General features: G+C 47.8%; 2 protein-coding genes across 4 annotated transcripts; one reads left to right on the forward strand and one right to left on the reverse strand.

The window, feature by feature from the left end:
- Positions 1–3991: 3991 nt before the first annotated feature.
- bfsp2 (beaded filament structural protein 2, phakinin) lies at positions 3992–10432 on the forward strand. Its single transcript, XM_031740069.2, has 8 exons — positions 3992–4444; positions 5008–5666; positions 6138–6220; positions 6573–6729; positions 8305–8466; positions 8552–8680; positions 8787–9019; positions 9658–10432. Exons 2-8 carry the CDS (start codon positions 5223–5225, stop codon positions 9746–9748), a joined length of 1299 nt encoding a protein of 432 aa, XP_031595929.1. The 5' UTR covers positions 3992–4444; positions 5008–5222; the 3' UTR covers positions 9749–10432.
- A 122-nt stretch (positions 10433–10554) lies between these two features.
- klhl18 (kelch-like family member 18) lies at positions 10555–22456 on the reverse strand. 3 transcript variants are annotated; one of them, XM_031740065.2, is made up of 10 exons: positions 22249–22456; positions 20947–21077; positions 17069–17209; positions 16777–16975; positions 16064–16224; positions 15841–15977; positions 15549–15771; positions 15351–15455; positions 12115–12226; positions 10555–12004 (listed from the first exon to the last, which is right to left on the reverse strand). In XM_031740065.2, exons 1-10 carry the CDS (start codon positions 22375–22377, stop codon positions 11618–11620), a joined length of 1725 nt encoding a protein of 574 aa, XP_031595925.1. In that variant the 5' UTR covers positions 22378–22456; the 3' UTR covers positions 10555–11617. The 3 variants fall into 3 exon arrangements, with proteins under 3 accessions (XP_031595925.1, XP_039457803.1, XP_031595924.1); XM_039601869.1 differs by lacking the exon at positions 22249–22456 and adding an exon at positions 21946–22223; XM_031740064.2 differs by lacking the exon at positions 22249–22456 and adding an exon at positions 21576–21908.
- Between the last annotated feature and the right edge of the window lie 1151 nt (positions 22457–23607).

Raw genomic sequence — 23607 nt, forward strand, 5'->3', positions numbered from 1 at the left:
GAAACAGCTTTAGTGAAGGTTACAAATGATCTTCTTATGGCCTCTGACAGTGGACTCATCTCTGTGCTTGTCCTGCTAGACCTCAGTGCAGCGTTCGATACTGTTGACCATAATATCCTATTAGAGCGATTAGAACATGCTGTAGGTATTACAGGTACTGCACTGCAGTGGTTTGTATCATATCTATCTAATAGACTCCAATTTGTACATGTAAATGGAGAGTCCTCTTCACACACTGAGGTCAATTATGGTGTTCCACAGGGTTCAGTGCTAGGACCAATTCTGTTTCAGGGCTCTGCAGATGAATGCGTCTGAGAGAACAGACAAGACATCTGTGAGACGCCATTGTCTGATTTTACTCTTGTTTTTACAGCGGGGATTGCGACATGTCTCTTTTCTCTAACCTCAAAATCATTTCATCACATCCTCTCCGAGGCTCAGTGATGGGAGGCTGAGAAACAGGAAGCTGACCTCAGGCCTGTGTGGTGTCATGTTCTCATGGGTCACTGGGACAAAAACAAAATGTGACAGACAGAGAAGTGAAAATTAGAAAGGCTCACTGACTGGCACGCCACAGCACTCAAACGCAAAGGTCAGGCCTGTTCCAGCTGCGAGCTGAGGTGTTAATCCCAGAAGAAAAACAGCCAGCCACCCTCACAGAGGAAGTGCTAAGCTCCGCCCATCACACCGGTCAGAGGGCTTTGAACCAAGAAACTGCCGCCTCATATCACTCGTTAGTCACGTGGCCCACACACGCAACACGTGCACGCTAACACAGTCAGTGTGTCCTCACTGTGACCACAGAGAGGACACACACACATCTGCACTGCCCCCGCTGAACATCTGGCCAACATGTGGCCCACATCTGCAGCTCTGGGCCACAGCTGGGTGTGCCTGACGTCCTGTGGTCACAGCTGCGCCTCCCGTGGGCCAGGTGTCAGGTGCTTTGTGACATCTGGGTCATGGAAACATGACCTCTGGGCCATGAGGGGCACAGTTACCTGAGCTTTGAGTGGCCAGGTGCTGTAAACAGCTGAGAGGACCAGTTCACCCGAGCGTCACGTACATGCGGTGCTTCCTTTAACAACTGACAGTGCTCTGCTGTGCTTGGCTCAGTGGCGCCACCGCCAACTTTTTATCTTTGACGTTCTTCACAGATGCAGATCTGAGCGTGCTCAGAACCAGTATCAGACAGAGTCAACCACTGGAAACTACTGTCCTATGACCTGGATCTTTGACTGATGATGACTCACTGTGGTTTAAGGCTTGTCCCACCTGACCGTCGCAGGTGTTCCTGCGGCTCCCTGCTGTCGTAATAAGTCGAGCACAGTTCGGAGGTCGGGGCTGAGTTTGATCTCCAAAAGCTTCTTTAAATCCATCCAGAGCATCTGAATCTTCACTCACACTGCAAACACGTGTTCCTCCAGCTTCAGGTGATGTTCCCAGGTACGACACCGTGATCCACAAACGCAGCTTTCTGTCCATGGTGGATCTAAACGATGGGAGCAGACATTTGTCCTGAAACATTTGGAGGACGGCGCTGCAGCAGGTTTCTAAAGGGATTCATGGTTGGAATCTGGAATCTGGAGACCAGAAACCAGAGTTCAGATTCAAGGTGTTTGGAAGCTAAAAGTGATGACTGGGTCTGCTTTACAGGGTGAAGCTGGTGGATGAGACGGGCTTTTACCCTCAGAACTCCAACACATCTTTCAGCAGCTGGGAAACTTTCAACTGCTGCGTTGGCATTCACCACTTCCTGCCAACCGCAAAGCACTTCCTGCTGAGATTCAGCACAAACAATCTGACTAAATCTGAACAGACAGCCCAGGTGTTTCCACGCAGACAAACAGCTCTGTGTTTGCTGCCATGGTAACAGCCCGAACCAGCAAATAATTGGGTCCCACTGCAGAGGCGTCTGAAGCGGCGACAAACACTCGAAGATTACACAAAGCTAAAAACAGCTGGGCCAACATCTGCCAGCCAGTGAGAAGATGTGAAGGGTTCAGGTCTCTGTGAGAGACTGTGAGGGTAAAACAGTGATGAAGAACCAGTGACTGCGTCCTCTACAGGAGCACAGCAGAGAGGTTGAACCCTCAGAGCTGCAAACCACTGCATGAACTCAGGAACACCTCCACCTTCTCTGAGGTTAGGGTGGATTGAGGCTGAGAGGAAGCTACAGTTTGACCAATCAGGAGCAGTGTGCAGGGATTGGCGCACATGCAGGTGTAACTGGAACACCTGTGAAGGCCTTAATGCTGAAGCACATCTGCAGGTTCAGAAGCAGCCGCTGCCTTTCAGACCTGAACGCGTCTGCCTCAGTTCACCCTGAGCTCCGCCCACTAAAACACCTGGAGCTTTAGGAACCCGACTACACCACGACAACATCTGGCTTCAAACAGGAAACCATGCTGCTGAAACTTTCTTTCAACATGCGGATTAAACTTTATTTAAACATGCTGATGAAACTTTCTTTCAACATGCGGATTAAACTTTATTTAAACATGCTGATTAAACTTTATTTAAACATGTGGATTAAACTTTATTTAAACATGCTGCTGAAACTTTATTTAAACATGCGGATTAAACTTTATTTAAACATGCTGGTGAAACTTTATTTAAACATGCTGATTAAACTTTCTTTCAACATGCGGATTAAACTTTATTTAAACATGCTGCTGAAACTTTATTTAAACATGTGGATTAAACTTTATTTAAACATGCTGCTGAAACTTTATTTAAACATGCGGATTAAACTTTATTTAAACATGCTGGTGAAACTTTATTTAAACATGCTGATTAAACTTTATTTAAACATGCTGCTGAAACTTTATTTAAACATGCGGATTAAACTTTATTTAAACATGCTGCTGAAACTTTATTTAAACATGCGGATTAAACTTTATTTAAACATGCTGGTGAAACTTTATTTAAACATGCTGCTGAAACTTTCTTTCAACATGCAAATTAAACTTTCTTTAAACATGCTGATTAAACTTTATTTAAACATGCTGCTGTCACGGTCCTGGGTCGGTTCGACCCAGCATTTTGAGTTTCTTATGTTTTAGTTTATTTTCTGCATTATGGATTGTTCCTTATCCTCTGGTGCTTTGATTGTGATTATAAATATGTCTTATTCTTGGTGAGGGATTAATTCTTATGTGTATGGTTTTTCTCGGGATTATTAGTTATATGCTGTTTCTTTGTGATACTGTTTTAATTATAATTATGTTCTGATTCTGTAGCTATCTGATGATGATGATGGTTATTATTTCTGGTTTAGGTTTTGTTATCTTGCCCTCATGTTTAGTTTTGCTTGTGCTTAGTCTTCTCTGCCCGTATGTCCCTCTGTCTGTCCATGGTGTCTTGTCTGGTCCTGTGTCTGTTAGTTTCCTGTTTTATTCTGAAGGTCCTTGTCTTACGTGAGTATGTTCAGTTTACGTTTCCCCTGCCTCGTCAGTTGTGATTTTCCCCAGGTGTGTTTCCCTTCTGTCTCTCATCCCTTGATTACTGCCTCAGTGTATTTAAGCCCTGTGTTTTCCTGTGCTCACTGTCGCGTCGTTAATGTCTGTTCACCCTCACGTTATCTGTGTGTTCCGTCTGCTTGCTTAGTTTATTTCTGTATCCTCAGTTTAGTTTAGGCTTCTCCAGCAATAAAGCTGTGTATTCTGAGTTCACGTCTGCCTCCGAGTTTCGCATTTGGATCATCCCCTCCATCCGCCTGCACACAGACCCTTTACAGCTGCTGAAACTTTATTTCAACATGCTGATTAAACTTTATTTAAACATGCGGATTAAACTTTATTACCTTCATGAATAATGGCATTGCCTTCATTTTTGTGCTCGTGTGTCATGTTTTGAGGGTTTTCCCAGGAAACTTGGTTGATTAAACATGAAGAACAAGTCTGTTTATCAAAATGTAACCAACTTTAAGGTATAAAGGTGAATTACGGCACAATAATTACTTGGGCTCGTAATGAGGCCCTGGCCAGTATCAGAAGACACCAAATTCATATGGAGCCAAAGTATTGAGCAGCAATAATGACCTGGACACAATGTTAACTTTTGAGTAGCCACTCTTGTATTGTTACAAGGTATAACAGGTATTGTCCAATTTGTACAGAAAAAAGTATAAAATAAAATAAATAGTGTGCACACTTAAACAAAATAAAAGTACTTGTTGGGGCCCTTTAAGAATTTAGAGTTAAGTTGGCAACAGCCAATTTCAAAGGTCCTTGTGAGTGTAATTGGAATGTATGAGTGTGTGGGTGTGTATCTTCTTTGGGGTGGATCGTCCTCAAAGTGGTTGGCTCGCCATCTATCACGACCGGAATTTTGTCCTGGTCCTCGGACTTTTCTGTCCTCTCCAAAAACCTGACCGTTGCTCTGTTTCACAAAAGCCCAACACACACTGGTGTCGGAATTGCAGCAGCTCTCCGGATGAAAGGTGAGTGGTTAGCCGACGTTGCTTCTCTCCTTCATCCAGCCACTCGACTCCGGACTTCCAGCAGGTAAGTATGCTCGCTTTCCCTCCTCTCAATTCTGAGTTTTTCCTCTCTTTCGTCCGTGGATTTCTCGGTTTGAGTAGCAGATGCCTCCACTCCTCTTGCTGAGATAAGAAAAAAACTCGGGAGCACCATGCACTTTCACCTCACTTCCTGGCTGACAGGGTCAGTGCGGCCTGCGTAGGCTCTGATTGGTCGCTGAGTTAGGTGCCCTCACGCGGGGTGAACTGAGAGGTGCATTCAATGGTCATAGGAAATATGATGCTTTGTTGATGTTGACAAAGAGAATAAATACTCTCTTTCTTTATCATTGGTGTAAATGTGTTGTTTTCTCATCTGGGCTACAAAAATGGGAAGTTTATTCATCACAGCTGTTTCTACTAAACTTTATTTAAAGAGTTCTTCAGCTGTTTAACAGCAGATATTCTTTATTGATTAGTGATCTGAAACAGCAGTGATGATGTAACCCTCATCTGCTCTCTGTTTATAAACGGTGTGTGTGTAGGTAGGTCATGTGACCCAGCCAGGCTTCAGGACCCTTCCTGCCCCCCCGCGTACTCGCTCTGCTGCCTCAGCTCTTTCAGACTCTTTGTTTCAACAAAAGCTCCGAACACAAACGCTGGCTGAACAAAGGCGGCTATGTTTCCAGAACGCCATCCTCCCATAAATCCCGGTAGCAAGCAGGTCTGAGCGGTTTGACACTGGCAGCTGCTGATCGTCATGCCTCTGCCCCGACGCCGCTCATCCTTCCTCGGACAGACGGCCGCCGAGCGGCCGCCCTCTGCCTCCTGCGGGAGAATGGGGTCGGCGGGCACCTCCGCCCCTCGCGGCGTCTTTGTAGGCTCCACCCCACCAGCGAGTGTTCCCTCTGGCCTGGGGACACGGGTGTCACGGCGAGCTCTGGGCATCAGCAGCGTGTTCCTGCAGGGGATGAGGAGCAGCACAACACCGGTGCTGCCCCGAGGCAGCGAGCGAGCAGTGGGGAGCGGTGCGGCGGCAGCGGGACTGAACAGCTGTTTGACGGAATACCGCGACAAAGTGAGAGCGCTGGAACAGCTGAACCAACAGCTGGAGGAGCAGATCCGCCTCTGCCTGGACCGCAAGGCCTCGAGCGCTGGAGCCTGGGGACCCCTCAGGAGGGAGTGGGAGGAGGTCTACAGACAGGTGAGGGGGGAGGGTCTAAACACCTGGCTCCATCTCCACACCGTCCTTCATCTTATCGGCATGCTGCTCTCTAAGGTCAAAGGTCAACTCAGCCCTCTCCTTTCTTAGATCGTGGTGACAGTGACGCGTACAGTCAAACTCACTTCCACGTGCCTCACCTGAAAAGTCCTAAAACACAAAAGTCACCTGACGCAAAAAAGTGAACCTAAAAAGTGTGCATGAGCAGCCACATTACGTCAGCTGATTTCTCCACAGATAAACATGTTCTGAGGTGTGAGAACAGAAACTTTATTTTTACATTAATTATTCTGTCTTTGAGTCTTGCTGCTGTTTTTATTGGACCACCTGAGAACAGGTTAGGCTGCAGGGCCATTACACACCTTGTGTTTAAATAAAGGTAATGTGTAGAGATGTCGATGCCCCCTGCTGGCTGCAGCCACTCTCAGCTCTGTTTTCCCACACTCTGTGCAGGTCAGTGAAGCCATCCTGGACAATGCCCGGCTGATGCTGCAGACAGAGAACGTGCAGGCCAATGCTGAGGACTTCAAGGACAGGTCAGAGGTCAAACTCACACTGTGATCAGCAGTGAGCTGAAATGTGACAGTGATCAGTGACAGACCTTCTGTCAGTAAACGGCAGCGTGAATGTGAAGTGATGGTTTATTTTGGTCTTAAGTGATCACATGGTGCCCTCGTGTGGCTGCTAACCACATTATTCATTATTTTTAAGCACTGATCATAGACTTTATCTAAAAAAACAACCCAAACATGGAGCTTCTGGTGATCAATAACCAGCCTCCTGCCCTGTGAGTCTCTCCTCCACGTTGTCCTGCAGCTGGTGGTCCTAGTTCTGCTCAGGAACCAGGACCATCAGCCGCAGGCATAGTGACTGCGGCTCCCCCTGCAGGTTCGAGAACGAGCAGCCGTTCCGTCGGGCAGTGGAGGAGGAGATCAGCTCGCTGTACAAAGTGATTGATGAGGCAAACCTGACAAAGGCGGAGCTTGAGGAGCAGATGGAGAACATGAGGGCGGAGCTCCGCAGCCTGGAGCACAACCACGAGCAGGTCCCACCAAACTGTTCAAAAATCTCCCAATTTAAGATGAGGCAGCAGATGATGTCACCATTCAGAGACAGGCTGAAAAACTAAAACTCAGAATTTAAGCTTTTTTCCTTAGTAAAAAAGTAGAATAAGAAGAGTGACAGTAGCCACAGAGTAGAGCCAGAGTAGAGCCAGAAGAGTGACAGCACAGACACAGTAGAGTCAGAGTAGAGCCAGAAGAGTGACAGCACAGACACAGTAGAGTCAGAGTAGAGCCAGAGAGTGACAGAACAGTGACAGTAGAGTCAGAGTAGAGTCAGAGTAGAGCCAGAAGAGTGACAGCACAGACACAGTAGAGTCAGAGTAGAGTCAGAAGAGTGACAGCACAGACACAGTGACAGCACAGAAGACAGCACAGACACAGTAGAGTCAGAGTAGAGTCAGAAGAGTGACAGCACAGACACAGTAGAGTCAGAGTAGAGTCAGAAGAGTGACAGCACAGACACAGTAGAGTCAGAGTAGAGCCAGAAGAGTGACAGCACAGACACAGTAGAGTCAGAAGAGTGACAGAAGAGACAGCAGAGACAGAGTAGAGTCAGAGTAGAGTCAGAAGAGTGACAGCACAGACACAGTAGAGTCAGAGTAGAGTCAGAAGAGTGACAGCACAGACACAGTAGAGTCAGAGTAGAGTCAGAGTAGAGCCAGAAGAGTGACAGCACAGACACAGTAGAGTCAGAAGAGTCAGACAGCACAGACACAGTAGAGTCAGAGTAGAGTCAGAGTAGAGCCAGAAGAGTGACAGCACAGACACAGTAGAGTCAGAGTAGAGCCAGAAGAGTGACAGCACAGACACAGTAGAGTCAGAGTAGAGCCAGAAGAGTGACAGCACAGACACAGTAGAGTCAGAAGAGTAGAGTCAGTAGAGTCAGAGCCAGAAGAGTGACAGCACAGACACAGTAGAGTCAGAGTAGAGTCAGAAGAGTGACAGCACAGACACAGTAGAGTCAGAGTAGAGCCAGAAGAGTGACAGCACAGACACAGTAGAGTCAGAGTAGAGTCAGAGTAGAGCCAGAAGAGTGACAGCACAGACACAGTAGAGTCAGAGTAGAGTCAGAAGAGTGACAGCACAGACACAGTAGAGTCAGAGTAGAGCCAGAAGAGTGACAGCACAGACACAGTAGAGTCAGAGTAGAGTCAGAGTAGAGTCAGAAGAGTGACAGCACAGACACAGTAGAGTCAGAGTAGAGTCAGAAGAGTGACAGCACAGACACAGTAGAGTCAGAGTAGAGCCAGAAGAGTGACAGCACAGACACAGTAGAGTCAGAGTAGAGTCAGAGTAGAGCCAGAAGAGTGACAGCACAGACACAGTAGAGTCAGAGTAGAGCCAGAAGAGTGACAGCACAGACACAGTAGAGTCAGAGTAGAGTCAGAGTAGAGCCAGAAGAGTGACAGCACAGACACAGTAGAGTCAGAGTAGAGTCAGAAGAGTGACAGCACAGACACAGTAGAGTCAGAGTAGAGCCATGAGCATGTGTGGCAGGTGTGATCTCCCTTTAGCCGGCTAAGGTCATGTGAGCTCACTACTTCCTCTCTGAACAGGACGTGCGGACCCTGTACAGTCAGATGGCGGGACGTGATGTGGACGAGCCCGACGCGCCCATAGAAACCAGTCTGGACCAGATCTTGGCCTACATCCGGAGCCACTGGGAGAAAGTGATGGAGAAGAGCAGGGCTGAGACTGACAGCTACCTGGACTGTAAAGTAAGGTCCTCTCACCTGCACAGGTGTGCCAAGGTGTGTGTGTGTGTGTGGGCGTGTCTGACCTGTGGCTGTGTGTGTCCTGCAGGAGGCACAGTGCGTGAGCAGCAAGCTGAGTCCAGAGGAGGAACAGGTGGAGGCGCTGAAGGCTGAGTGCAGCGACACCGGCTGTAAGATCCAGAGTCTGCAGGCAGAGACCGAGTCTATCAGAGCCCTGGTGAGGCACATGGCGAGGAAGCTGCCGCACGGCGAGCTGCACAGATCAATAAGCGATCAATAACCTGATCGAGTTCCCACTAAGCGGTTAAATACACTCTCTGCAGAAACGGGGTCTGGAGAACTCGCTGAGTGACGCCCGCCACTGGCACGACATGGAGCTCCAGAATCTCGGCTCAGTGGTGGCCAAGCTGGAGGCGGAGCTAGCCGACATACGTGGTGAAATCGAACAGCAGCGCCGCGACTACGACACGTTGCTGAGCAACAAGCAACGGCTAGAGCAGGAGATCAACTTGTACCACGGCATCCTGGATGGCGAGGAGAACCGATTCGAGACGCTGTGAGTCGTCGACACAGAACACAGATGTTACCAGAGTGCTAGCAAACCTGGTCATCAGTCACCGCACACACACCTGCTAATCAGTAACATCCAATCAGAATCCTCTCAGCAGTCACATCTTTTTGTCTTCTTAGATACAAAGATATTTTTTATGTGTGTGCATATTAGAGGTGCACGCGTGTGCACGTGTGTCTGCGTGCATGCGTGTGTGGGGGGGGGGGGCTTTCTCTAAAGCTCACAGAGTGCCTCGTACTTTCGGTCATGTGACCAAGCATTTACGGGAGCCTGTGATGGATTTCCCTGAAATTTTATTAAAATGAGGGTTCATACCTCAACACTGAGCAGAGGTCAGAGGTCACAGCAATGATGTCACAGCATAACAGCCTCCTGCTACAGTTTGTAGAAAACACATATTTATATATTTGTGTCAGTGTTCATAAATTCTCACAGGAATTTCTGTTATTTCTTCAGCCCACCTGCAGTGGGTGGGGCCGCACTTTGGGACTGATGTAGACGTTTCTAGATTCAGCTGATGAAGGATGTCGTCACTGCGAGCATCACGAAATATGAATTAGAGACTAAGTCTGACTGTTAAAGGAGATTCTGGGTCAAACTAACACAAACACTTACCTGTCCAGATGTTCAGGTCTCCACTCAGAGCCCGAGGGAGCTGCTGCTCCAGACTCCAGGAGCGACCCTCCAGGATCTCCAGGACCTGCAGCACAGTGACCCCAGAGGAGAACCTGAGCGGGCTGACCCAGTCTACCTGTGCAGGTGTGGAGGATGCTGGAAGTGCAGTGTGCGTCTCAGCTGCTCGGTGTGGACGTGATGTGTTGTAACGGTCTTCAGGTGAACCTGCCGAGAACACCTGAGGATCCGCCTGAGCCCGACTGGACCTGAGACGTGTTGCTCTGTGTTAATAAAAGTGAATGTGACGGTGTGTTCAGGTGCTCCTTGTTTCTTTCAAACTAAAATAAAGGTGTGAGAATGACATTAGCGTGTCACAGAACGACCTTCACTTTATTCAGAGCTGCCACCCTCCAGCCGGCGCACGGTGCTCACAGCTCCGAAGCATCGACGCCAACTTGGCGCAGGAGTGAGCACATCTCAGCTCATCCTGGTGGCGCCTGTTGTTCTATGTGAGGGTGATGCCTCACAGGGGTGCAGCGATGGCTGACGGCCTCGCCGAGTCCCCCAGTAAGAACCAAGAGGAAACAAAGTTTCTGTAGAAGGTTCCTGATAACGAGGACATGACTCCACCCATCCCCCCGCCTGAGAATAAACCTTCGTTGAGGATCAATAACTGATTCAGAGAAAATAATCAACTATTTAAAACTCAACGAGCTCTGACAATGGTGCCGCTGCAGGTCACTGAGAGGGCAACAGGTCCGAATCCGCATTGAGTCATTTCCTGGTCTCCGCCCCTTCCTGTCCAAAAGCAAACATGCCCAAAAATACAAAGTTGTGCTAATTGATTGCTCAGACGTCGTAATCAATAACTGATTATTGTCAGAAACAAAGAGACAGAAATAAAATTTATTAACCAAACTTTTCTCTTTATTGATTCACAACAAAACAAATCAATCATAAGTTAATCAATACAAATAAAACCCACTGATGATGAGGCTGAGCGTCCAATCAGAGATCAGCAGGAAGTAAACAGTGACTGACGGATTTTAAGCACAGAGATCAATGACACGATCGACTGGACCGCTCTCTGCAGGCTGCAGCCCATCACAGTGCAATGCCCCCGGAGTGCGCTAAGCTCCGCCTACATGCTGTTTAACACACGTCTGTCTACTGAGCGTGCTCCGTCGCTTATCCGCTGACGCAAATGCAGATGTTGATAAGTGAGGGGGCGTGTCCACCACGGCTGGCGCAAATGATGCCAAACCCCATCCAGCCAATCGCGCTGGAGGGGCGGGGCAACCACCACACGGACCCTCATTGGTTACTGCCGTATCAGGTGACACTTTGAGGAGTGTTTCGGTTGCCGCGGATGCATCTGCCGAGCGGCAGCAGGTATCTGCAGCCCGCCTGTGCATCGCAGCAAGCGAAACGCTAAAGACTGCACGCTACATGACATCACTTCCTGTGGAAAGCTGGAGAACCATGTTTTGTCACGTGACCATGAGCTTATTAATATCTCCGGGGGCGCCACACGTTCCTCAAACAAGCTTCCTGTGCAGCCTGCAGGGGGCGGGGTTCATATGTTGCTGGCGTTTTGTATCGATCGCTCCCATCGATTACAGCTGATCAACAAACAATTCGGGAAACTGTTCAGGAAGGACTTCCTGTCCGAGTCAGGAGCTTGGTTTGTTTGGGAGGAAGTCACTTCCTGTTGCTTGTGTCCATCCAGTATGAAATCAGTAATCAATAATCAGTAATCAATCGTTCCACACACGCTAACAGAATAATGTTAGCAGCTAGCCTCTGCTGCTAGCTCTACAGTTTTTCCCATGATCCCGCAGGTGCGGCGTCACTTTGCAAGCCTGAGCACAGCCATCGTACCGATAGAGCTGCAGGGACGCCGCCGCGGGGTGCGCTCCCGCCTGCCGCCGTCAGTAAATCACGAGTCCTCTGGCTGTGATCGGTGGTTTAGGCGGGCTGCAAGGGGATGCAGCCCACGCCTACGCCCCCCTCGTGGCACACCATGGGGGTCATGAAGGACCAGCGGTTGGTGTCGGGGTTGTACATCTCCACGGAGCTGAGATTGGATTGTCCGTCGTACCCGCCTACGGCGTACAGACGCCCCGACGTGGACACCAGGGACACCCGGCTGCGCCGCGTGTTCATGGCCACCAGGAGGCTCCACTGTCCAGATGCTGAGCTGAACACCTCGGCGCCGCTCAGGAACCCCGAGCCATCATACCCCCCCGCCACGTACATGTGGCTGCCGAGCGCCGCCGCCCCATGACGGCATCGCTTGTTCAGCATCGGTGCCGCCGGGTGCCAGCGGTTAGTGTGGTGGTTGTAGTACTCCACCTGCAGGGGCGGAGCAAAAACACAGCGATAAACAGACATCATGTAAAACTACAGGTAACATGCAGGTAATGTTCCCACCCCTCAGTTTTAGGCTCCGCCCTAAAACTCACTGTGTTGAAGATCTGCAGACCGTCATGGCCGCCCGAGACAACGATCCGGCCATCAAAAACCGTCACGCCCGCGGCGCTGCGGCTCGCGCTCATCTCTGTCACCACAGTCCACCTGCAGAGAACAGTAACATAAGCACCGCCATGTTAACGAGGACGCCGACCTGAGCTGAGATCTGAGCATCCTCAAGGTGAGCCAGGACGGCTTTCTCGTGTCGTCTTCATTCTTTTGCGTGTCCGCCATCTCGTCTGAGGTCAGAATGCGGCGTCACCAGGTCGGTCGCTGCTAACAGACTCACATTCGTTTGTGTTAGCTAACTCGTGACAGAACCAATGCGGCGCGATGATTTGTGCAGGAAAACAACCTCGCAGCCTCCCTCACCTGTGTGTGCGTGATAATAGCAGAGCATTGATGGTAAACTGGTCTGTGAGGACACTGAGAGAGAGGGAGCTGTGCAGGAAGTAAGAGCCAAAGGCTGTGTCCCAATTCAGGGTCTGCACGCTTGAAGTACGCATTTCAAGTGCGATTACATCACCGCCACGCGACGACGGCTGTCCCAATTCAAAGTGTACTTCAAATGCGTACTCCAAATGCGCCGTCGATTTCCCCAAATATCAAGCGTGGTCCGGTGCACGCTTGTGGCCCCATATATCCCACAATCCATAGCAGCACGGCGGTGGGTGTGGATAATTTTACCGCAAAATACGGCAGAAGGGAGCGGCGAAGAGTGAACTGTCAGAAGTAAGTACTGAATATGATGTCACTTATTTATGTGCGAATGTTTAAGAACATTAAAACATTACTGTTGGTCACATGTCGGCAAAGTTATGTGACATTAGTGATGTTTGTACTTTCAGCGGTAACTTGGTTTTAAAGCCTCTACTTCTAAATATATATATAGTCGACCTTAATCTTACAGAGAATGTGATGATTTTATGGATAATAGTCAGTCATAAATCCACAAACACAACAAGCTGAAAGTCAGTGATGCTGCTCGGTTTGCAGTCCTGAATATGACGGCACAAGCAGGATTCACTGCACTGTTAATGTCAGCTATGTTATATTGCTGCCTCTGTTCGGTGGTGTCGAGCCAAACGGAATTTAACGTGTGTTTGAACGAGCTGACGGTTCACTCGTTAAGCTGAAAGAAAGATGCTTTAATCACAGGAGTCACACATGTGTCCACTGGACCATCTGGGAACTCTTCTTGTTTAGCACTCGTAATAACACAAACACTAAATCCTCCTTCTCTTGTGCTGTTTTGTAGCAGTGTATACACCTGAGACTGTCACCTGTCTGTCTGTCCTGCACTCTCTCTCTGTTTCTTTCTCTCTGATTGTGGAATAAAAGTATGAACATGTATTTATAAGTTACACTTGTGTTTGAATCCTGCAGCTTATCACACATTTGATTTCCATGTGTGACGACTGCAAGTGTCCAGAGTGAGGACAGACTGAGGGACCCACTGCTGCACATCATCTGTGAGGCTTTGCACCCCTGATGATCCACCAGGACAAACTCAGCAGTGTGTGAGGAAGAGGAGGAGGAAGAGCCAGCAGCAGCTGACAGATGGAGAGAATAGACAGACTGTTCCCTGTTTGTGAAGGACTGCTAGGAAAGTTTAAAATAACTAATTGTCTGTCCTGAATCAGTCTTATTAGGTAATGTTCAAATAATGTTATCATTCCAGTGTTTTCAGTGTGGGAGAAAGTACTCAGGGCCTTCAAGTTACACACTATGAAAGGCAGCAACAAGTTTAATATTCAGAAACCTAAAGTATGTATCAGCAGCAGAATGGAGCTAAAAATACATGTTTGTTTCAGTTCTATGAAGCTTTGAGTATTTTGGATTAGTAGCACTGCTGTGTTTGTTGCATCATATTGCTGTAATTGTTTATATGCTTTATATATTCTGAGGTAAGTTGATCTATAGTGTTACATCATATTCTATAAGGATGTTATGTGTTTGTAGACTTTCTGCCCAGTTTGACCCATTTAGCAGAAGTCAGCCTGTTTAAGGCTCTGATATCTATTCTGTATGACTTAAAGCAGTTATGACATGGTCTGATTTTCTCACCCAATAAAGGAATATTTCATATATCAGTCTGATCTTCATTCTATCAGAAACAGTTTTCACAGCTCGTACGTTTTCCTTTTACACATATATGTAAGCATTGAGCCAAATTTAGTAATGCCAACATATTGAAAGACAATATTTGTCTCTTATATATAATACATCTGTATATACACTGTCAGAGATACTTGAGTGTCTTTGAGTGAAGATTTAAGGTGATAGGAAATATAAATAACTGCAACTTGAATCTTTGACCCCGAGTTCAAGCTCATATATATATATATATATATATATATATATATATATATATATATATATATATATATATATATATATATATATATAATCTGACAATACTATAATATTGTCCATATTATATTAACATTACCACAGTGAGATGATTTTAGTCTCATGAACAACATTAGCTAATTATTATTTACTAACTAATCTTGAAATGACTGTTCAGTACAGAAATGAAGCCCAACTATCATGTTTTACAGTCCTGTGGTCTCAACTAATCAAAGTGATGTCATGACAAAAATGAATGAACAACAAAATATTTTTTCGCCTTCATTTCTGTCAAACAAAGCTGTTTGAAACGTTTCTCGTGGTTAGTATCATGGTTGCTAGGCAACCTGAACAGCGCGACGAAGGCTAGACCGTCCCATTTCACAAGCCTCTCACTTCCACACTTCCCGTACTTGTAGTACGCACCGTACGTAGTACGCGTAGTGTGCGTACTTCAAGCGTGCAGACCCTGAATTGGGACACAGCCATAGTCAGAGGGGATGAATGAGGATGTTTGAAGTGTACTTTGGATCTTCTTTGGCTGCTGGTTCAGTCAGTTTAGCTCAGAGTGATGAAACCTGCAGAATCTTTCAGGTGTCGACTTTCAGCCCCGTCTGTGAACGATCCACGCTCTGTGTTTACGTCTTTGTGTGGAATGCGTGTACCTGCTGTTTGCTGTTGTTGAAATCGTTTTGTGAGCTTTAAGCTGAGACTCAAAATACATTTAAATCTGATTCAATTTTACTTTTAAACCCACTCCTACTGACGCAGCAGCGGGTGACATGACCCACACAGCCCTCACTCATCACGCGGCGCTGTTAGCCGTAATGCTCGGGTTACACAGAATTGAAGGATTTAAGGTGGAATGACTCCTCACCTGTCTGCTTCCGGGGAGTAGCACTCCACCGAGTTGAGAGACGACTTTCCATCGTAGCCGCCGCACACGAAGATCCGCCCATCAATCACAACCGTTCCCATGGCGCTGAGGATGACAACACAGCTCATTACATCAGCAGGGTTTATTGATCACAGTATCGATCAGTGCATTGATCAGTGGATCGAGCAGCGTACTGACCTGCGCTGGCTGTTCATGCTCGACACGCGCGTCCAGCTGTCCGTCTCGGGGTTGTAAACCTCCACCGTGCTGAGCCGCGATTGGCCGTCGTATCCCCCAATGGCATACAGTAGCCCATTAACGACGGCCACACCCACCCTGCTGCGAGCTGTCCTCATTGGCTGACAGCGCTCCCAGAAGTTTCCAATTGGATCGAACACCTCGACAACATTTAAGGAGTCACCTGCGGGAGAAGAAGAGTCTGTCAGCTCCACGGAGCGTGCAGACATGCTGCCTCAGGTGAGCGGCGTACCTGAGCTGTTGAGGCCTCCCACCGCGTAGATGAGCCCTGTGATGGACGTACAGCACCTCTGCCTGGTTTTAAAGGTGGGCAGGTGAGGGCGGCGCTCCGGCATCAGGTGGAAATCCTTGGCTTCATCCACCAAATCCCTGACAGGAAACACAGCTAGACATGAACCCTGCCCAGAAATGATCACACAGGTATGATGTGAAGCCGAGGCCTCGCTGCGTCTCACCTGCACTTGTGGCAGCAGCGTATGAGCTCATCCTGCTGGACGCGATCCGACAGGAACTCGGGTCGACACAGAGGAAGTCGCACCTTTGACAGCAGCTCGGGCAGCAGCGTCTCCCTGCGGTCCTGGTCGTGATGGACCCACGCCAGCACTGCCTCGAACACCTGCACAGGTACCACACGAGGAGCACAGTGGGAGCATGAAGACAACGGGTTTAATACAAGAGCTCATTTTTCACGCTGTGACTCAAAAGGTGAGCCTTGGTATGTGGCACACCTGTGACAGGTAAACCGCTAAAGCTCGCCAACGGCTTGGTCAGGTCCATCACACTCGAGTTACTGAAATACCACTGAGGTTTACCTTTCTGAAGGACACCTGACAGCTGTGACCCGATCACCTGTTCCTGAAGCTCGCCCCTCCAGTGTCACTCTGCGAGGGCGGGGCTTAGCAGCCTGCTTTCATTTTTGGTTTCTGTTTTTTTAATTTGGTTTCCTCTCTCCTGACTGCTTTCTTCCTGTCACTCGGGTCAAAGGTCACCGTCTCCCCCGATGTCCTCTACCTGCACAGCTGAGCTGTGACCTTGTGTGAGTGACTATGATGAAGTCACAGCTGTTCTCTGATGCTTCCATGAAGGTCGGGCAGGTAGAGACCACAGAAAAAGAATTCTGGCTTAGCATCGTCGCTTCACGCCACTGCCCTCAGGTGAGGCGACTCACCTGCTCCTCAGCCTTCACGTTGAGTTCGTCACAGCCGACGAGCTCCAGCACCTCCTCCGTCCTGAGGCCCAGGAACTCCTCAGACAGTGACACCTCCACAAAGTGCTGGTGCAGGAAGCTGTTTGCTGAGTCGTACAGCGTCGTGCACATCATCGTCTCGGCGAACTGACGCACGCCGAGGCAGTTCTTCGGGTGCAACCTGCAAGCAAACGTGCCGTTAGCACGCCTAAACATAAGCTCCTGGGGACGGAGGAGTGTGCGATCTGAGCGTGTGCGGCGGGGTGGGACTGACCTCTCCTGCAGGAAGGAGCAGCAGGCGTCTTTGACGTTCTGAAGCTGCAGAAAGCTCGAGCCAATCAGGAGAGACTGCACGTTCTGCTGGTCGATGGCGACGTGTCCGCTGTACGCGAAGTTTATCAGAGCCTCCAGAGCGCTGCAACACACACGCAGTGGTTACTATAGTTACTATGGTCACACAGTTATTGACATTTTGTTAAATCAATTAAAATATTGCAGGAATGCAACGAACATGACAGACCTCCATCCTGAGTCGCTGACAGAGCGAACGTACGTTACAGCTCAGCGGAAAAAACATGCAGCACAGCGTTCTGTCTGCGTCACTCACTGATCTGAGATCAGTGAGTGACGTCTGTGCTTCATGTTCTGTTTTTATTTATACAGTTGCCCCAGGGTGCTTTATATTGTAAGGACCCTACAATAATACATACAGAGAAAAACCCAACAATCATATGACCCCCTATGAGCCGACAGTGGGAAGGAAAAACTCCCTTTTAACAGGAAGAAACCTCCGACAGAACCAGGCTCAGGGAGGGGCGGGGCCATCTGCTGTGATTGGTTGGGGGGAGAGAAGGAAAACAGGATAAAGACATGCTGTGGAAGAGAGACAGAGATTAATAACAAGTGTGACTCAGTGCAGAGAGGTATATTAACACATAAGCTGTGTCCCAAAACGTCGGCTGCATCCTTCGGAGGACCCGGCCTTCGCGGTCTACGTGGGCCGGGTCCTTCGAAGACCGAGAAGGCCGGAAGTGCGAGGCTGTGAAATTGGACGGTCTAGGCTTCAGATTAACGTCACCGCTGTGTCGGTGGAGTTTAATAAACTCGGCCGTCTGCTCCTTGCTATCTAAAATATAACAGGACACTGGTGTAAATTCTCGACCGTCTCACACTTCTGTTTAATCAGTTTTCTGTTTGACCAAGGAGGAACCCACCCGATGGATTAATAAAGTTTTATTTAATCTAATAACTTTGATCTCAGCCAAACCGATTTACTCCGGAACAAATAAAACACAGAAAAAAGCCAAACAATTTTTAAGTTATCCGAGTGACTTATATATCATGTTTAACCTGAGTAGCGAAAGAGCGGGGGTCTGAAAACGATGAAGCCGGGAGTCCGCTGCTCTCGCCGTCTCGAGTGACCATTGAACCTCCCGGCTTGCTCTCGAGCTGGTGGGTAACAGACGTCTTCGAAAACGTCGGCGCACTTTTGCAAATATGCGATGTCTTGATAAACAAAGCAGATATTTGACATTTACACCGCTACTTTCTCGCCTGAAAATATGTTAAAAGTTTATTTTGTGACCCAGAAAGATTAATAAGAGTAATTTTAAAAATTAGTAGCGGCCGCCATTGTTGGAAAATGAAATTTGCTGGGCCGCGCTATGAACTCTGGGATATGGTGGGCCACGAAGGACACACCCGACCCATCCTTCAAATTCGGGGAAATGAAGGACGCATTTGAAGGAGTCGATGAATTGGGACAGCCTTCGTCGCCTGGCTGTGACGTAATCGGCCTTCAAATGCGGCCTCCGAAGGATGCAGCCGACGTTTTGGGACACAGCTATAGTGAGTGAAGAAGAAACACCCAGTGCATCATGGGAATCCCCGGCAGCCTACGTCTATTGCAGCATAACTAAGGGAGGATTCAGGGTCACCTGGCCCAGCCCTAACTATATGCTTTAGCAAAAAGGAAAGTTTGAAGCCTAATCTTGAAAGTAGAGATAGTGTCTGTCTCCTGAATCCAAACTGGAAGCTGGTTCCACAGAAGAGGGGCCTGAAAACTGAAGGCTCTGCCTCCCATTCTACTTTTAAATACTCTAGGAACAACAAGTAGGCCTGCAGTGTGAGAGCGAAGTGCTCTAATAGGGTGATATGGTACTACAAGGTCATTAAGATAAGATGGAGCCTGAAAACTGAAGGCTTTTCAGGGAGTTTTTAGGACATCCTGATAATAATGAATTACAGTAGTCCAGCCTGGAAGTAAAACATGCCAAGGTTCCTCACAGTGTTACTGGAGGCCAAGGTAATGCCATCCAGAGTAAGAATCTGGTTAGATACCATATTTCTAAGATTTTCAGGGCCGAGTACAATAACCTCAGTTTGATCTGAATTAAGAAGCAGAAAGTTAGCGGCCATCCAGGTCTTTATGTCTTTAAGACATTCCTGCAGTTTAACTAATTGGTGTGTGTTACCTGGCTTCATGGATAGATAGAGCTGGGTGTCATCTGCATAGCAGTGAAAATTTATGCTATGTCTTCTAATGATGCTGCCTAAGGGAAGCATGTATAATGTAAATAGAATTGGTCCTAGCACTGAACCCTGTGGAACACCATAACTGACCTTAGTGTGTGAAGAGGACTCTCCATTTACATGTACAAATTGGAGTCTATTAGATAGATATGATACAAACCACTGCAGTGCAGTACCTGTAATACCTACAGCATGTTCTAATCGCTCTAATAGGATATTATGGTCAACAGTATCGAATGCAGCACTGAGGTCTAGCAGGACAAGCACAGAGATGAGTCCACTGTCAGAGGCCATAAGAAGATCATTTGTAACCTTCACTAAAGCTGTTTCTGTGCTGTGATGAGCTCTGAAACCTGACTGAAACTCTTCAAATAAGCCATTCCTCTGCAGATGATCTGTTAGCTGTTTGACAACTACTCTTTCAAGGATGTTTGATATGAAAGGAAGGTTAGAGATTGGCCTATAATTAGCTAAGACTGCTGGGTCTAGAGATGCTTTTTAAGTAAAGGTTTAACTACAGCCAGCTTGAAGGCCTGTGGTACATAGCCGATTATTAGAGATAGGTTGATCATATTTAAGATTGAAGCATTAATTAATGGCAGGACTTCTTTGAGCAGTTTTGTAGGAATGGGGTCTAAAAGACACGTTGATGGTTTGGAGGAATTAATTATTGAAGTTAACTCAGAAAGATCAATTGGAGAAAAAGAGTCTAACTTAATATCAATGGTACTAAAAGTAGCTGTAGATAATATTACATCTGTGGGATGATTATTGGTAATTTTTTCTCTAATGATAAAAATTTTATTTGTGAAGAAGTTCATGAAGTCATTACTAGTTAATGTTAAAGGGATTGTTGGCTCAGTAGAGCTCTGACTGTTTGTCAGCCTGGCTACAGTGCTGAAGAGAAACCTGGGGTTGTTCTTATTTTCTTCAATCAGTGACGAATAGTAAGATGTTCTGGCTTTGCGGAGGGCTTTCTTATAAAGCAGCAAACTATTTCTCCAGGCTAAATGATGATCCTCTAAATTTGTGACACGCCATTTCCTCTCCAGCTTACGAGTTATCTGCTTTAGGCTACGTGTTTGAGAATTATACCACGGAGTCAGGTACTTCTGATTTGAGGCCTTAGTTTTCACAGGAGCTACAGTATCCAGAGTCGTACGTAGTGAGGAGGTAAAATTATTAACAAGATAATCGACCTCTGTTGGAGTAGCGTTCAGATAGCTGCTCTGCTCTATGTTGGTACAGGGCATTGAAGATGATAACAGTGGGTGGATTATATTCTTAAACTTAGTTACAGCACTTTCAGAAAGACATCTACTGTGATAAAGTCTACTCTCCACTGCTGTGTAATCAATTATTGTAAATGTAAATGTTATCAGGAAATGATCAGACAGCAGAGGGTTTTCAGGAAACACTGTTAAAAAGTTAAATTCAAGCTAACTGTAATCATGACCGTCACCACAGCTGATATCAGGCCGAGTCCATGTTAAAGCAACATTTGGAAGCTTTTAGTGGAAAACAGTGAGACATTGATGTTACTGAGGTTGTCCCACCTCTGCCGAGGTCACAAGCCAGTTACAATTCTGCTCTCAGACATCTGTACAGGTGTGAGCGTACCTGGGGTCCATGCCCTGCATCAGGATCTCATCCTGTTTACACTCCACCATGTCGTTGGTGAACATGGCGTGGAAGTACGGGATGGAGGCCGCCAACACGATCCGGTGAGCGCTGAACTTGTGATCCCCAACCTGCAGACAGACACGCTGATTAACAGACTCACCTGTGACTCACCTGTTGCTATGACGACAATAAAAAACTGAAAACAGCTACATCTGAGGGATGTGTCACAGGAAGTGTTGGATTTACTGCCCTTAAACACTCACAGAACCACTCCTCGCTAGACAGCCAATAAGACTATGGCTTCACATTAAGCCCCACCCCTCACTTATCAGGTAAAATAACAAGATGATGACGGCAGACATCATTACATGAAGGTAAAGCTGCGTTTCTTCACCCTCTGAAACACAAGCGTTTCAACAGGAAGTAGATTTCAGGGTTCAGCTTAACTCTGTCAGCTGACCAGCTGGCGCCATCGATGTTGTTTCCACTAGCTTCAGCTTAACGCGCAACCAATCAAAGTCCTTCATCCAACCAGCCAAGTCTGCCTGCATCATTGAATCGGTCTGACTTCCTATAAACTTCTGCAGGTCACCTGAGAGTGGACAGGTGAGGATGTGCTGCTTTACCTGCAGGACACCATTCGTCCTGGGAAACGGCTGCCTCTGACGTGGGCTCACCTGAGCTGCAGACTCAGCACCTTGCCTACTGAGCCGTTAAGAGGATCAATGCTGAGCTGCAGGCACAGGACGCAGCACAGGTGAAAATGTTTCTCAGTCGCACCTGAACACCTCTGAACAGCTCAGAAGCACACCTGGATCATGTGATGCTGACAATGAGCACCCAGCTCTGTTAACTGCTACCATAGAGCCAGGCCCTGATGGGGAGGGGTGGAGCCACCGAGAGCTTCTTCCTGCTGTAGGGGTTAGAGTTAAGGTCCCGCCCCTCCCTCACCTGGCGGACATGTTTGGAACAAAGAGCAATCACGTGTCTGCTCACCTGCACACGGCAGAACGCTGCTAAAAGGCTCCGCCCCTTCTGTGCTGCCTGAGCTCACCTGCGCACGTCACACAACCTCTACCTTTCCCCAGGTGGATCACACACCTGACCTCCAGCCCCGGTGTTAAGAGCTGACCGCTCTAACCGGAAGCCGCTTCGCCGCCTTGCCCGTGGGGCTCCCAGGCAGTTCACAGGTCAGCCCATGACGTCACTATCTGATAATCCGCGTTAGCTTCTTAGCATGCCTTAGCTCACTTTGCTAGCTTGGAGGCTAATGTCAGCCTCACACGCCGCCTCGCTCACCTTGAGCGTGACGTCACAGAGTTTCCCCTGACGTCGGATCTCCTCCATGACGACAAAACCTCGTGCCGGCAGGTCGTGCACTGAGAAGTGGACCAAATCCTCGAGCTCTTCGCACAGGACGTCGCCCATCGTCAGCGGGAGCGCGCGGACTGGACCCTGCGAGCCGCCGTACCCAGCGTCAAAGCCGCTTTCACAATAAGAGGGAGCACTTCCGCTGAGATTAAACTTCAAAATAAAAGCTTCTAAAGCCTTTCATTTGTAGTTATTGATGAGTGATTGCTCATTTATTAGGCCTTAATGTTTGTTTTTGTCAGGATTTAATGAATGTATCAGGTGTTGGCCCTGAGGAGCATCAGATGAGCTCACGTGACTGCAGTGACATCTGATATGATGTCATGAATAATGACTTTATGATTGGTGACCTGCAGCCGTGATTGGGAGCACAACAGAGTAGTTATTTAGTGAAAGCTGATTGGCTGAGAGATAAACAGCCTGAACACATCAGAGAGTAAACTAACAAACCGATCTTGAGCCCGCTGAAACCATCCGAGCCTGCAGTTCCTCCAGCATTCAGCAGAGGGAGCACTGAGTCAGTCCTCATAGACTCCTGTGTTAAAATTCAAATGTTTTGGCCTTTGTAGATAATTTCCCCTTCATAACTGCAACAATGACTGGATTCAACAGAAGGGAGAAGAACACATTTTTAACTCATCTGTTTGCATTGATAGGGGTGTGGCCTCTGACTGACAGGTAGATGGTGACAAAACTCGCTGTAGGTGCTAGATTTCACCTCAGCTAACTGGAGTCTCTGAGCTAGACCTCTGAACTGTGTTTGATGACATTATCTGACCAATAAGATTGCTGCTGTGACCATGTAAGGATTCTGATTGGATGTTACTGATAAGGTGTATGTGTATGCTAAGCTAGCTAGCTAGTAGACAACTGGCTGACAACTCCACCCTGTCCTCCAAATATGGTCACCACAGGAAACAAACATGGCAGCAAGTAATGTTACAGTCTCTTATACAGTCTGGCCTCAGGGATGTCACCTGATGATGGGTGCTTCCACGGTCGCCACTTTGGCTGCAAAAACCTGAAGGTGGCAAGGAGGGGCGGGCCTGATTGTGAACCCACATGCTCACTGACTAACGCCCTGGACTGCAACCTGTCGAGTGTTTGGAGTGAGCAGGTTCCTGGCCATTAGCCAATGAGCATGCAGCTTCACCACTTTGAAATCCAGTGTGACCTAAAACTGAGCCCACAACCTCAGCAGGATATTTTTACACAGGTCAAAGGTCAGAAAGCTGCCTTACCACAGCTATTGCCCCCTGGTGGCCTTCAGACAGAATGCAGGCTTTG

The sequence above is a fragment of the Oreochromis aureus genome, linkage group 18, assembly GCF_013358895.1.
Source record: "Oreochromis aureus strain Israel breed Guangdong linkage group 18, ZZ_aureus, whole genome shotgun sequence".
NCBI classification, from domain to species: domain Eukaryota; kingdom Metazoa; phylum Chordata; class Actinopteri; order Cichliformes; family Cichlidae; genus Oreochromis; species Oreochromis aureus.

Excerpts from the sequence above, each read along its gene's own strand:
- klhl18 (XM_031740065.2), bottom strand. The coding sequence starts at position 22,377 with ATGGGCGACGTCCTGTGCGAAGAGCTCGAGGATTTGGTCCACTTCTCA. Across the intron at positions 21,078-22,248 it reads TCTGTGACGTCACGCTCAAG|GTTGGGGATCACAAGTTCAG; the intron begins GTGAGCGAGGCG and ends GTCTGTCTGCAG. Across the intron at positions 16,225-16,776 it reads ACGTGAAGGCTGAGGAGCAG|GTGTTCGAGGCAGTGCTGGC; the intron begins GTGAGTCGCCTC and ends GTACCTGTGCAG.
- bfsp2 (XM_031740069.2), top strand. The coding sequence starts at position 5,223 with ATGCCTCTGCCCCGACGCCGCTCATCCTTCCTCGGACAGACGGCCGCC. Across the intron at positions 6,221-6,572 it reads GCTGAGGACTTCAAGGACAG|GTTCGAGAACGAGCAGCCGT; the intron begins GTCAGAGGTCAA and ends CTCCCCCTGCAG. Across the intron at positions 8,467-8,551 it reads ACAGCTACCTGGACTGTAAA|GAGGCACAGTGCGTGAGCAG; the intron begins GTAAGGTCCTCT and ends TGTGTCCTGCAG.